General features: G+C 37.3%; 1 protein-coding gene across 44 annotated transcripts in view; it reads left to right on the forward strand.

Moving 5' to 3' along the window:
* LOC143289416 (uncharacterized) overlaps positions 1-14868 on the forward strand; it is a 198891-nt gene that overhangs the window by 61031 nt on the left and 122992 nt on the right. For 21 of the 44 annotated variants that reach the window (XM_076598412.1, XM_076598382.1, XM_076598395.1 and 18 more), the window contains 3 exons: positions 2503-2580; positions 6089-6190; positions 9838-9867. The exons of 3 other annotated variants lie outside the window; for them this stretch is intronic. In XM_076598412.1, coding sequence (XP_076454527.1) covers positions 2503-2580; positions 6089-6190; positions 9838-9867 — 210 coding nt within the window. Of the gene's footprint in view, positions 1-881; positions 951-2502; positions 2581-6088; positions 6191-9837; positions 9868-14868 lie in introns of all 44 variants that reach the window. 20 more of the 44 variants (XM_076598433.1, XM_076598457.1, XM_076598601.1 and 17 more) reach the window with 10 other exon arrangements.

Consider the following 14868-nt stretch of genomic DNA (forward strand, 5'->3'; position numbering starts at 1 on the left):
TCCATTTATTGTGTTCATTATTTACTCTGTTTATTATTATTATTATGAACATTTACGCCTAATCTTGAAAATAAGCCCTGGGCGATTACAAATAGAACACACATGTAAATATCAAAAAGGAAAAATTGAACACAAGATACCAAACATCATTGAAAACTATTCATCCACCCCCCACCCCCACCCCCAACACAATTCACACAAGCACATGTGCACGCACACACACAAGTTATAGTACACAATCTTAAATAGTACACAATCAAAAATACCACCAACAAATCCTGAAACTATCAAATTAGTTCTTGGTAATTATGTGCAATGATTATTGTTAGCAAGCTTTTAGCTGTTCATTTGCCTGTGATTATCATTCTCAGTAGGTAACTTAGCATCAGTCCACTTCAGACTACAGAATTTAACATCTGAACCTGAAAAGAATTGGTTCTGGTCAGTTTCCTACCACAAGATCTAAAATGTGAAGTCTTTGAAATCTATGGCTGTGACAGTGACAGTTCAGTTTGAGTAAAAATAAAATTTAACAGAGGTCAGGTTGTTGTTTTTTAATAAATAGATTGCACACTGCAGAATAAATCATTTTGGATGTGAGTCATTTCATATTTATGTTTGCTCATTAATTTGTAATTTATCGGTTCTCTTTTTTTGTTGTTTCTTTTGTTTTGTCATTGTTTTGTGTGTTTTTTGTGGTTTGTTTTTTAGCTTTCTTTCTTTTTTCTTTATAATTGTGTTTCTAATACTTTGCAGGTAAAACCCTAATTATTTTTTGTTCCAATCAAAAGAAAAAGTTTGTTTTAGCATTTAGTAACAATGATGAATCTCATGTTAAGTTCCAATCAGCAATGTTGATATGATTGTATGGGTCTTTCAAGGGAGCTCCTATGTGGGCTCTTACCGTAGCGACCATTTCTCGCTGCTAACATTCGGAGGTGTTCTGCAAGGTAATGCCACACAAGTGCCCTTGGGCTTGGGGGTCTTTAGATCAGGGAGTGGAGATCCCATACCCAGAGGGCCTTTTTGTTACTTTTTGCTTTTCATATCTTCAAACATATTTTGTATCAGCTAATTGTTTTGTCTTTGTAATTGAGTTGTTTGTATCAACAGGAGTTCCTTTTGCATATATTCATTTTTGGTGCAAGGGTTACCCCAATAACATTTATATATTGTCTTGATTTTTGTCCCCTGTTTGTCAATGCACAGTGTTTTTGCATAATTGGAAATTGTTGATACTAACTGGATTTCAGTCCTGGCAGTTTCAGACTGTTGGACCAGTTCTCAAAGATTTCTTTCCCTTCAGTGAGATTACCTTATCTTGGTCACAGAGAAACTTACAGAGATAGAGAGTCAAATATTGGAAGAGGCCTACAAGATTGATGAATGTTGAGATGGTCTGAAAGATTTGAAAAACAAGACCTGAATAATAAGGTAGGAAAATGGTAGTTAAGAAGGAATGTAAAAATAGCTATATAATGTCAGGAAATTTTAGGAGCAATAGATAGAGAAACACACATGAAAAAAAATGCTTGAGGCTGGAGATCGGTTGTGATAGGAATTCAAAGGTATGATGCTGGTGTGACTCTTCTTCTGACAGAGGATTTTGTTAAAAAAGAGAGGATCATTGATACAAATTTGATGAGTTAACATGCCACAGAAGCATGTATGTAAAAGCATCAGTTACACTGATTCACATGATGAGCTGAAGCAAAACAGTTTGAGATTGACTCAGTTGGTACATATGCAAAACCGGCTTCCTGTATTTCACAGTGCCATCTGTGTCTTTATCCAGGTTTGTCTGTTTTGGTCTTTGACATCTACTCCAGAGCATTCTTTGCATGCTTGTCTGAAAGGCTGTAATCATGAATGTAAGGTGGTGAGTGTGGGGTAAGTACATGTACTGACATACAGGGGACTACCTGGAACCTGTAAGTAAGTGAAAGTCATCCAGCAGAAGTGACAGTTTTTGTTTTATGTGTGTGTGGGCAGGTGCATGTGCAATTATAACCATGAACTCATGCATACAAATAATTCTGTTGGTGCTAGAACAGGCTAGATCTCTTCACAGGATGAGGGCATTAGTATGTCATGTAGATGATGTATGTGCCACTTGATATACTTTCTGCGTGTAAGGGTCATGGGCTTTTCTCTGTGTATCCACCACACAGAGGTATGGCCCATATTTCCTTAACTTGTTATAAGCTGGTGACAGGTCAGTGTGATGGTGTTGGAAAATTATGCCTTTGGAAATGGTTGGGTGCATCTTATGCGGTTTTATAGAGAAATTTTCAAAGTAAGTGTGCTTGAGTGTGTGCGTGTGTGTGTATGAACCCATTCACCCACCTCATTTTTGGATTTGATTTTTTTTTTCTTCTGTCTTATACCCCACCTCAAATCCCCTTTCTTCTCTATTTTTTGGCTTTGCTCTTCTATTCCCTTGTCACTGCACCCTCCTGATCTGTTACAGCAGAAGGTATAGAGAGTTTTGTGACATTGTAGGCACTCAAGGATCCTTTCAACGCTCTCGGAGCGACAATGTGTTCTCCAGTTGGAGACACCCGCATCCTGAGCTGCAAGGTAACGCAGGCCATGGTGTAGCATGGTGCGTTGTGCAGTGGTGCAGCGCCTGTAGTAACCTGTTTGTGGTGGGGCGTGGTGGTGCTCACTGGTGCATGTCACACTTGGGGGGGGGACACTGCGTGCGTGTTGAAGCTCTGGACGTTTGGTAGTGATGGAGCCTTCTCCGCATGACCGGTGTCTGCCGTGTGTTTTGTGTATAGTCCAGCACTTTGTACACACTTCCATGGTTATTTGTGTTTTTAAACTACTGTTAAAAAGAAATCTACATACGTATATGATTCTTTTCTGTGAATGCTGACCTTATAAAAATTGTGTACATCCTTCTCAGCACCAGTTTGGATTGCAAGACTTTTTTTTTTTGCATAATAAATTAACTTACGCACTTTTCTTTCTGTTTGTAGTAAACAAGTTAAGCGGTCATGAATTTAATCAGAATTCACTTAACAAGACACTGTGTAAATATATATTTAAATGAACAAAAACAAAATGCAGCAACTCATCACATCACAGCCATTATATTTCACAGATCTTTAACCTGTTATTATTATATAAAGGCTGTTGATGAAATACAGTGAGGTACTCCAGTCCCTATTTTTTCTTTTTCTTTTAAATTATTCCTTCATTTTTGGTCTACAAGTTGTACATTTTCTCTTGTTGAAGTCCGATTCAGTTCTGTGAAATTTTGTTTTACCATATCTTAGTGTGGTTAAAGTTAAAAAAATAAAAAAAAGATTTAAAGACAATAGCAAATGTCTTAATGTGATAACTTCACAATATTCTGTAGAGGTTTTATATAACAACTAATCCTTTGCACAGTTTTGTTCACTTTTGTTAATTCTAGTATGCTGTTACATGATGAATGAGAAGTATTAATGACTGATTTCAGTTTTGAAAAGGGAAATCTTGATTTGCTTATTAGCAGGGATTGACAGGCACTGTTGCAAAGGAGCATGTTTGTAAATGTTCCATCAAGAGATTTTTAGTTGTGTTCGTATCACTTGGGTGAAAGGTGAAGAAGTCTATGATCTCCCAGGTCAACATTTGTTGCTGACTTTGTTTTGTCCCCGCCCCCCTTTTTGGATAAATGTTCACAGGAGTTAAAACTACATGTTGGAAATTCAGTGGGTTATTGAGTAACAGAAATACCCAGACTGCACTGAAGTAAAATGGAATATGGTTGCCAAATTAGTAAGGAGGGGAAATGGGGAGGTATGGGAAAAGGAGTGGAGGGGTATACGTGTGAAAATCTAATGCAGACTTTTCAAAATCTGTTAAACATGTACAGTCAATGATAAAATGTCTACTTGGATGCTTGTGATCAGTGTGTGGTTTATTCTTTCCTAGGAGAAAGTTGTTTTTTGTGTTTTTTTTTATGTGCCATTTTAACCTTGTAGGCCAGAAATTGTTTCTATCCCTTTTTTTGTCTTTTCTCTCCTTCCTCCCCGACTTAAAGGTGTCAGTGCCTGTTTAAAGTCACTGTGTAACAGTTCTGTTGAAAGCCAAACAAAAAGTGATGTCAGGGAGGGATTTAAGTAATCATTAAGTGCACTGAGAGAGGGAGTGTTATACATAACTGTTTCAGAGGGAAACCAATTTTTCTAAATGCCTCACAGACACATTCTGTAGAAGGTTTTCAGGAGCACTGTTTAGCCACCCATCTTTATTATCATGTGCAGAAAACCAGTACACAGACAGTTGTATTAAACAGACTTGTGTACAGTTGTATTAAACAGACTTGTGTACAGTTGTATTAAACAGACTTGTGTACAGTTGTATTAAACAGACTTGTGTATTGCATTTGCATATTTTCTTTTCAGTGGCACACACGTTTGGAAACTGAAATTAATTGGTGAAGTAAACAGACAAAAAGTATGTCAAGAAAGAAGAAAGTGTTGGTCAGCTGTTTCTCTTTCTTCAGAGACCTATGGTTCTAGGGAGATGGCATGAGGTAGATAGATCCTCTTATCCTTCTACAGACCTTTCTTCTTTTTTTTCTTTTTTTTATGTTTGTCACCAGACGAACCATTCTGCCCTATAGTTCTAGTAACATGTGGATGGAGTGTCTCTTGTCTTGGAGTCTGTGGCGTGTGTTCCATGTTGGATTTTACGAATGTGCTGAAGGAATATTTCACCACTAAAAGTCTTCAAAATTGGCAACATAAGTTTTGTACTGTGTGGCAGGTGAAAGATATTACAGAAGGAAAGGATTCTGAGATAGGGCAAAAAAAACAAAAACAAAAAAACTTGACAGTTCAGATACAAATAAACAAAATTGTTTCATACACATTGTGATTGGAAACTTTAACTCACTTGTGCACAAATAGTTTTTACCTCTCTCTCTTCCTCTGCCCCCCTTTCTCTTACCTCTTGCACACAAATATACACTCTTAAAAAAGGTGTTTGGCTCACAAGTGCGCACACGCACACATGCACACACACACCTCTACACACACCTGTACACACGCATGCTCATACCCCCCTCCCATACACACAAATACTCACACACACACACACACACACACACACACACACACACACACACACACAGAGAGAAAAGATGATCTGCTTGTTTCAGGATTTCAAAAGTATCATGTTCTCAAAGAGTCATCTATGTGTAACAGGAAGAGATCAGTTTGTCTGTATTTCTCTTTTTATCACAACAGATTTCTCTTTGTGAAATTAGGGCTGCTCTCCCCAGGTGGAGCATGTTGCTACACAACAGTGCCACCCATTATTTTGTATTGTTTCCTGCATGCAGTTTTGTTTGTTTTTCCTGTCAAAGTGGATTTGTCTACAGAATTTTGCCAGGAACAACCCATTTGTTGCCGTGGGTTCTTTTACGTGCACAAAGTGCATGCTGCACATGGGACCTCAGTTTATCATCTCATCCGAATGACTAGTGTCCAGACCACCACTCAAGGTCTAGTGGAGGGGGAGAAAATATCAGCGGCTGAGCCGTGATTCAAACCAGCGCGCTCAGATTCTCTCGCTTCCTAGGTGGACGCGTTACCTCTAGGCCATTTCTTACCAACTTCTTATGTTATTGAGCAGACTCTGTTATTTGTGACTGTTGAGTACAATGGAAACATTATGATTGTTTAGGAGGCACTGCAGATACTTTATATCTAGCCTATGAAATCATTCCATCAATAATTTTTCTTTCTTTTCCATAAGATAAGGTTTAGGCCCAGTACTTTTCATTTATAAACTGAAAAAGGGATTTCCTCTTCATATTTCTCCCTATCATCCAGTTTTCAGTTATAAAACATTTTCCTGAATCGGAAATTTTATGCTTTCCTTTTTATTTATTTCCCAGTTTCCATCACTGTGCCTTTTGTGTGTGTGTGTTATGATCATTTCAGCCTTTTGTTGTTGTGTGTTGATGGAAGAGATGGACGGTGTCTAGCAAATTGAGGAGTCGAGGTGAGCCTTGCATTGCGTTCATTCCATGTCACTGTGCACCAGCTAATGTGCTGCTTGATGTGTTTTGCCGGCTGGCCTGCAGCGGATGACTTCCTTCCACAGTCCCCTCTCTTTGGTAAACCACTCTCCGAACAACATGTGTACTTGCCCTATTATGAGGGCGCCAAAATGCAGATGCACACAAGTAAGTTGGATCGTCGTGCCCGCATTTTTCCCCGGTGCATCCTTGGAGAATGTTGGTGTCGTGGTTTTTTTGTTGTTGGCTTTTTTTCCCCCTTTTTTTCTTTTTTTTTTTTTTTTCGTGGATGTATTGCATTTTTAGCTGATCCAGTTCCCCTTCCTTGGTAACTGTTGATAGATGATGTGATCACTGCATCTTGGTGGCATTCCTGTGATGGCTGTTCCATTTTTGTTTTGTATTTTGGTTCAGCACTTCCCGTTCTTATCGCTTCATTTAGATTCACCGTTGTGTGTGCGGTTTAGCGTATGATTTGTAAAGGGAAGACACTTTTGGATTTGATTTTTTTTTTTTTTTTTAATTTGGTCTGAAGATCAGTTTTTGTTTTTGTTTTGGAAAGAGTGCAGAGATGCCACCTGTTATGATTTTGTCGTATTTTGTTATGTTCAATCGCAGTTTGTTCCGACATATCGCCAATGTCAAAACTGTTCGGAGTTCATTTTCGACAACATAGCATGGTCACATCCTTTCCTGTCATAACATTACCCAGATGCTCTAGACCTATCGATCACACAGCCAGGGTTGTCACTACTTACCTTGGTTTCATACGATGATGCTCAGCTGATCCAGTGCATGCTTACATTGAAACAGCATTGAGTGGACCAATCAGCTTAATCATTTGCCCGAACAAGAGAGAACATGGTTAAATCAAGTTGCATTTCAGTCAAACAGTGTCTGTGCCAGGTGGAGTAAGCTATGGAGTGCAAGGAAGGAAGAAGCAGCTCAAAACAGAAAAGTCAGCCATGGAATTCGATTATGAAAAACAAGACGAACAAAGACCAGGGAAGCAACACAATGCCACAGATGTGTCAGTTGTAAAGAAGCAGCGGCGGGAACAGAAGATAAAATGTATGTTTGCTGATGTGGCTCAGAGTCTGAGTGTTCCTACCCAGTTCAAAATGTTCCTACCAAATTTCCGGATTGTTCCTACAAGCACTTGACAGGGGTTGGCATCTCTGAGAGTGGAGTGTTTTATTTTCCTCCTTTCTATTTTTTTATTTCAGTTTTTGAAAAAATCTGTTTTTTATGCTTGCATGTGGAAGTCCAAATGTGATAACATTTGCATGAGCATCACTTCTGTTCGCATATGTCTGCTTCAGCTTCTCACTTGAAGAATCCATAATTTTTTTTATGTTTGCTGGTTATAGATTCTATGGCCACAATAGGTGGTGGAGTTGAAAAACAAAATATTGGTACTGTTTTTTGTACATTACAGATACTTGTAGTCCCAGATCAGTCATTTGCTGTTTTATTTACATCCATTTCTCTGACTTTATGACAGTGAAAATAAAGAGATTATAACGTTTCTCAAAAGATTGCTTACAAACATATTTATTTCTTTCTTTTATTGACTTAAGTGTTGGTTTGAAGAATTTCCAGATGTTTCTTTTTAATTTTTTTATTTTGTCTGATTTAAATATACAGTGGGCAAAGAACATCCAGGAGTTCTATAACTTATCAATTACTACTACCTGCTTTGCACCCTCACCATATGTACCTTATGTTTGTTACAAATAATTGTAAGAATGTGCTTTTTCATCTCTGTTGAAAATGTTCAGTGCTAGGTTGGACAGTTCTGGAAGTTTTCATAAATTTCTGTTCATATTTAGCAAGTCTGATGTCCATTAAAGAAACAACAACTGAGGATATAAGATATTGTAATGTCACTGTGGCACTCAGAAGAAAACTAAGCACTTCCTATTTTTTGATGGTATATCATTGTGGCACTTTTGCATGAACAACATTTATAACTGAATACCATGAGTGTTGTGTTTTCTATGCATGCGAGCATTTTATTGACAGACTAACATTTTGCACTTTTGTTTTCTCTTTGTTGTTCCTGGAATTTAAAAATTGGTTTTTATTTAAAACTTTGGTTTTGATTAAGAATTTATTTGTCTTCTTTGGAAAGGAAGACAAAGTATGTGTATGTGTGCATGAATGTGTGTTTGCATGCTTGTGTGTGTGTGCATACATACACACATGCATGTTTGCATGTATACTTACATGTGTAGTATGTGTGTGTTTGTGTATGTGTGCATGCTTCTGTGTCTGTGCAGTAGTGAATGTGCATGGGCATAGTTATACATCATATGAATGTTTTGTTCTTTTGTTTTTTTAAATGGATAAAACAGTTTTGATGAAATACTTCAAAGATCCAGAGCCCAATAAGTACTGCTGCTTTAAATTGGTGTACAGGGCAGGGGGGAATGCTGCAGTAATGTGTGAGTGTGGTTACCTGCAAGAAGAGATGCTCCACTTGCATTTCATCCCAGCACTATTGTGCAATTCTAGTTAGTGATGTTTGTTACAACATTTCTATTATTTTTAGACTTAGACTTACTATGTTTTAAAGATGAGCAATGTAGTGAAATTTCATAAGCAGTAGATTACTGAGTGTATTTGTCTTTTTTCAAAAGAAAATGCATCTGACCCAAAATACCTTTTTCCTAATGTTATTATTCATTTGACTTTGTTTAGAATCTCTTCAATATGCACCTTTTCTGTAGTATAAAATGTGTTGTGCTTGAATGTATTGTCTTTATTATATTTGTGTAGAATTATGTGATAGTGCTTTTATTTATGAATTGACAGTGGGAATGTTTTTCTTTTCTTTTTTTTTTCAAATAAGGAAATTTTCTTTTTAAGATATGACAATGCATAAAAAAACAAACAAACAAACTGAAATAATTTGCAAGAGACAAGGAGAAACAAAAGAATTTTCAGAATTTAAAGTCAGTTATTAAGGTTTTGAATTTCCGATGTAAACAGAAAATTTAATGTTGAGGTTAACTTAGTGTGCCCCTAACAGTCATTCCAGGAGAGCGGCGGGTATAGTGTGTCATGAAGTGACTAACATACAGAGCAGCAAGCAGGCAAGCATTGCCCAGTGTGGGTTCATCAGTCACAGGCCTTGAATCATAACAGCCTTTCTGTGTTTGTCTGTTGTAGCAGCCAGTCGTTTAGCTCAATGTTCTGTCTGTCCTTATCATACAAAAGAGATATGATAAGGTAAGGCAAGAGTTGTGAAATAGATATCCACAGATGAAGTAGAAAACATTCAGTTGACATGCATTGTCACAGTAGAAAAGTCAGAGAAGTGTAGCATGTAAACATTGTTAGACCATCAAGATACATTTTTATTTTGGTATATATGTATGCGTTAGAAAGAATGTATTCACAGTTTTTCATCAGTTAAAAAAAAAAAAAAGAAAAAAAGAAAGAATCTGTATGTGTCAGGCATTGATTAAAAAAAAAACGTTCTTTTTTTTTTAGTCTGAAACTTGTATGAAATAATTCATCACATTAATACATCCTTTTTGACAGCACGTTTTTTTCTCTTCAGATTTGTCCAGTGAAAAAGTATATTACTGATGATCATTTTACTGTCAATGTGCAACATGCAAACTGTTGTTTTTCTGTTGTTGACATCACCAGTATTTTGTGATGCTTTGATGTTCCTTTTCTGAACAATGTATTCATGTTGTAGAACACATGATATGTGTACGTATGTGTTGTGTGGAATTTATGGACAGTGGTATGTATGTGTTGTTGTAGAACGTATAACGTGTTTGTGTGTTCTCTCTCATCAGAAACCTCTTCCTCGTTGATGCCTAGTAAGAGTGAGTAAAAGAGTCAGCCCTCCAGTACCCCAATGCTGTAGTGCATTCTGTGTATTGGTTCTTTTGACCATTTTTTGCTGCTGACACACCTCTTCAGCCTGCCCTCAGTTGCTGTGTATATGTGTAGAAGCATCTGTTTTAGGGCAGGTCGGGGATTAGGCATTCCGGTGTGTGGCTTGGTCATGTTTTTTCTTGATTTTTCCTAGCCACGCTTGAGTTTATTTGGTTAGTTGAAAGTTCCTCGTAGCATGCTGCCTTCCGATGCACAGTTCTGACATGGCAGCCAAAGACTAGTGGATTGATTTGGGGTTTTGTTCTCTCTTTCTGTCTTTGTCTTTTCTCTCTCTCCTGTTCTGTCCCTCGGTCCCTCTCTCTTTCCTCGCCCCCAGCCCCCATGCCCCACCCCCTCACTTTCTCTGCTTTTCTGTTCAACTGACAACTGGTGTAAGTTCATCTGCATTTTTTTTTTCTTCTTTTTTTTTTCCTGCTTGCAATTACAAGCGCCAGTTAGCAGTATCATATAGGTGATATGTGTTTGTATGTGTTGGAGCTGGGGGATTAATCTTTACTTCCTTTCCTTCTTTCCTTTGGTTTAATTGCTTCTTTATTTGTTTGATTGTGTATTCTTAAAGGTGTGGCAATGGTTTTATTAAGCATTGATTGCTTATTAAGGCTTCACTGGCTCAGCAAAAACATTTTGCTCCTCAGCCTGTTGATTTGCTTGTTTAACATGCCTGTAATACAGTAAGTGCAGTTGTTCTGATTGGTAACGTCTTTACTGGTGATTATCAACTTTCCAGTTTGACCAAGTCTTCCTCATACACCTGCCACATGGAACTATATAGCCTGCTGACAGATGCACTTTTTTTTTTTATCTGGGGTAACATCATTGTAATGTTTGTGTCTGTGTTTTTATATATGTGTCTGCATGTTCACACACATTTTGATCTACCCATTAAAAGATAATGTATGAGTATGTATGTATGTATGTTTGTATGTATCAAGCACACAGCAAGACTTATTGCATATTTCTTGAACGGTTTTTAGCTACATGAATAATAGTACAGACCCATTTTGAAATTAGCATTATTTTGGTCGATTAGTGTTTATTCCACAGATCACCTTTTCTCTAACTTACTTTTTGAACCATGGCTATGCAAATGCTTTATAACTATTTTTCCCCAGTATAAGTTGCGTATTTTAGTATATTGTGATTTTGTTTTTCTTATTTTTTCTCCAAAAAGCCACAACCCAAACACATGCACACACACTGCTGGCATTTCTGGTATTTTCTCATTGCCGTTATATGGATGTATAGTGGTAATCAGTCCTTAGATCTGTCCGAAAGATATAGGGCTCTTCATTTACTTGATTATGTTCTCCCCTATACTTATTTATTTATTTATTATTATTATTTTATGAATTATTTAATTACCATCATATCTGGTTGTGCAGAAGGTGAATATCTGTCTACTTACGTTGAAAACTGTGAAGAGTTTCTTCTCACATCATTATTTTATATCCGTATGAAAGTGCACAGAATCTGACTGGGTTTGAGAACCTAACTGGGGTCAGGGAGCCTTGTGGCAGCTTTGCAGTAGAAGACAATTAAGGTTCCAGCTTGATTAATTACATTGCAGTATTACAGCTGTTATGTTCATACACAAGATACAAAATGAAAAACAAAAAATGCACAGTCCAGTTCACTTTTCTCATTCCTAATGGATAATGTATGATTTTTATGTCTGATGGACAGAATTCGGTTGCCTCTTTCTCTGTCTTAGAATACCCACAGAAGTGTTAAACAGGCCACTCTATACTAATCTGTCATTGACAGAATGTGTAAACATTGAATTCCAAGTGGTGAGGTAGACCTATCAGCACAAAAAGAGAGAGAGGGGGTATGGGGGGGGGGGGGGGGAAACTAGGTCACTGCACCACCAGGAAGGAGCCTCAAGTGGGGAGCTGGGGATAGGACAAGGACTGACACTTTGCCATCTGATGAAAAACAAAGTAAACACAGTGATGTTAAATCAGCACAGCAAACATTAGCATTTGGACAACAGTGGTGTTGTGGAGCTTGGATATTTAGCTCACCAACTTTGAATATGGGTACTCATGTGCCAGCCCTTACACTTGCGTTGGACTGAAACGGACTCTTACAGGGTGTGTGTGTGTGTGAGAGAGAGAGAGAGAGAGAGAGAGAGAGAATTCTGATTAAAAAAGGTTAAAGGTCCCATAACGTTTTACAGCCATTTGGTGAATTCAGATCCACTGTAGAATTTTGATCAGATAAATGGATTTCATATCCACCCCCACACCCCAATTCCTGCTCCTACCTCCTTCAAGGGTGGGTATAACACACATTTGAAAGTTGTTTTTGTTTTTAAAAGGGGGGGGGGGGGATTATTATGTTATGGTAATCTTTACAAAGATCATTGTCATGTAAACACATGTAAACCATTTTAAAAAGTTTAATATTTTTCACACCCCTCATCAGTACATTTGAGAGAGGCACGTAAGAGAAGTGATGTGTATACAAATGCACAGATGCTTAACATTTTAAACTTTTAAACATACTATCAGTGCACAGAATTAAAGGATCATGCCTGTCATACTAACTCACATTAGCTTTTATTTGCATGGCAATTCTCATGTGTATTTTCCTTCTTTTTTTCTCGAATGAGTGGATGAAGCTATTGTTAAGATGTGTTTGTGTGTGTGTGTGTGTATGTTAGAGAGAGAGAGAGAGAGAAATGAAAGGAAACATAACAAACTTTATTTCAAGAGGGTAGTGGAATAAGCATTACTACTATTTTAAGCCCAGCCCTCTGGGGAAAAAAAAACAAGAGAGAGAGAGAGAAGACTGAATGTGTGTGGAGATGTGGGGTTAGTTTAACCAGTTGAGTGCCAGAGAATTTTGTAAAAAATAAAAAAATAAAAAGGTGCTCTCCCCTTGCCAGGGAATTTAAAGGATTCAGGGTTAATAAATTACAACAACAACAAAAAAAAAATTATGAAAGAAAGTGAACATTTTTGTGAAGGAAAATGAATGTAGATTCTGCATCTGGGCTTTTTTTCCCAGTTAGGTTGATTGTAGATAACTGTTCAGGCATTTAATGTCAAGATGATAATTTCTGTACAACAAAAAAGTCTATTTCCACCTCTACATAATGACATCCATAAAGAAAAACAAAATACAGCTAGAAATAGCATGCCTATTGTCATATTATACCTATAAAAGAAATACAGGCTATAAGTTTATAAAAAAACAAATCACAGCTTGTGTAGACATGTAAGTAAATCACTGTCCCAACAATGACAAAATTGGGTATAGTCAATATAAAAGGTCAATCACAGTCTCAGAAACTGAGCTGGCAAACTAAGAGCTTTCGCAAGTTAGAGGGTGAAGTTCTTTGATGACAGTCACTCCCTTCAAAATGCACATGGGCCGATTAAAGTGTCTGCTGTCCATCTGGCTTGCCACCTCTTCAAACAAGTCACCATCTGATTCAGTGAAAAAAAATGTTAAAAACAAAAAGCATGTATTTCATGTCCAGTACAGATTCAACCCAGCGTTTCTTGAATATTGTGGAACATTGGCAGTTGTCAATTTCCTGCAGTCTGCATTCAAATGTTAGTACTCTGGCGTTCATCTGCTGCGTCCACTTCATACCCTGAATTCAACCTATCGTATTACATCATTCCTCTCCCTCTCCTCCCCTTTTTCCAACGCTCGCTGCACATATTCTGTCAGTCATAGCCAATTGTTCAAAAAAAAGCTGTCTGATTGGACTGAATTACCATCAAATGGGTTGTCAGTCACCTTCGTGTGCAAACCAATCATCAGACAAAAGAGATCCTTCTCCATTGCTATAGCTGTCCATAATCACAAGCACAGCTTTCAGAATTGTGTAAATCTGCTGACTGTGACCACCTCCTTTACTGGACACAGTTTTCAATTACTTTTTTTTTGTATATGATGCAACTCTCTTTCCATGCACGTTCCATGTGGTCCAGTTAGCAAACCATTATCAAGAAGAAAGGGGTCTTCTACCTGATGCATGTTCATTTAAATAGTATTTTCATCACCCACACACATCAAACTAACTGTTCAGAGTTTGTTTATGTGAATTGAACCAAACTCCAAAGAAGGAAAAATCGGAACATATGCAGAACATCAGTGGGCATCTTATAGGCACTATGGCAACATTTTTTTTTTTTTTTTCTTTTTTTGTAGGTCAGCTGAAGTCTTATAGGCACTCAGTTGGTTAAGATAAAGAAAAATATAAGACCATCAAAATTATTGAAAATACTGTTCATGGCAAGATATTTGATCAGTTTGGCTGAATATATGTTATGACTTATTCATTAGATACGAGAGACTGGTGAAAATGGTTAGATGTTTGTTAATTACCACAGCTCATGTAATATTTTCAATGCTAATGCTTTCCTGCTCCAGCTTCTTTTTCTTTTTTTTTCTTTTTTTTTTTCAGTAAGATTTTTTTGTTGTATGGAAGCAATAATGCTTTGTTGCTCAGACCTTTCTTTTAACTGAAAAGGCTTAGAATGTACAGGATTCAGACTATGTGGTAAAGAAAATTAAAACCTTTTTTTCCTTCCAGGGTGTTCCAGTATGTGACTGGACTTGAACTGAATAGTTTCATACATGTGTGTGTGTGTGTGTGTGTGCGTGCGTGCGCGTGTGTGTGTGTGAGGGTAAGAAACAGACTGATTTTGTTTACCCTGTGTTACATGTTTTTATGTATGTATTCATTTATTTATTGTAGAGAAATGCTACAGCTTTGCTTGGGGTTAGTATTGGGGCAAGACTTGTTTCATTGTCACATTGTTCTTTCGTTTAAATGTATATTACTTCAGGTGAGTTTTGTAATCACATTTCCATGTCTGTCTCTTGCTTGCCTCTCCTTTCCCTTGTGTTTTTTTGCCAGTCCCTCCTCCATTCTATCCATTCCATCTGTTTGTCTGTCTCTCCTTTCA

The sequence above is a fragment of the Babylonia areolata genome, chromosome 1 (assembly GCF_041734735.1).
Source record: "Babylonia areolata isolate BAREFJ2019XMU chromosome 1, ASM4173473v1, whole genome shotgun sequence".
NCBI classification, from domain to species: Eukaryota; Metazoa; Mollusca; class Gastropoda; order Neogastropoda; family Buccinidae; genus Babylonia; species Babylonia areolata.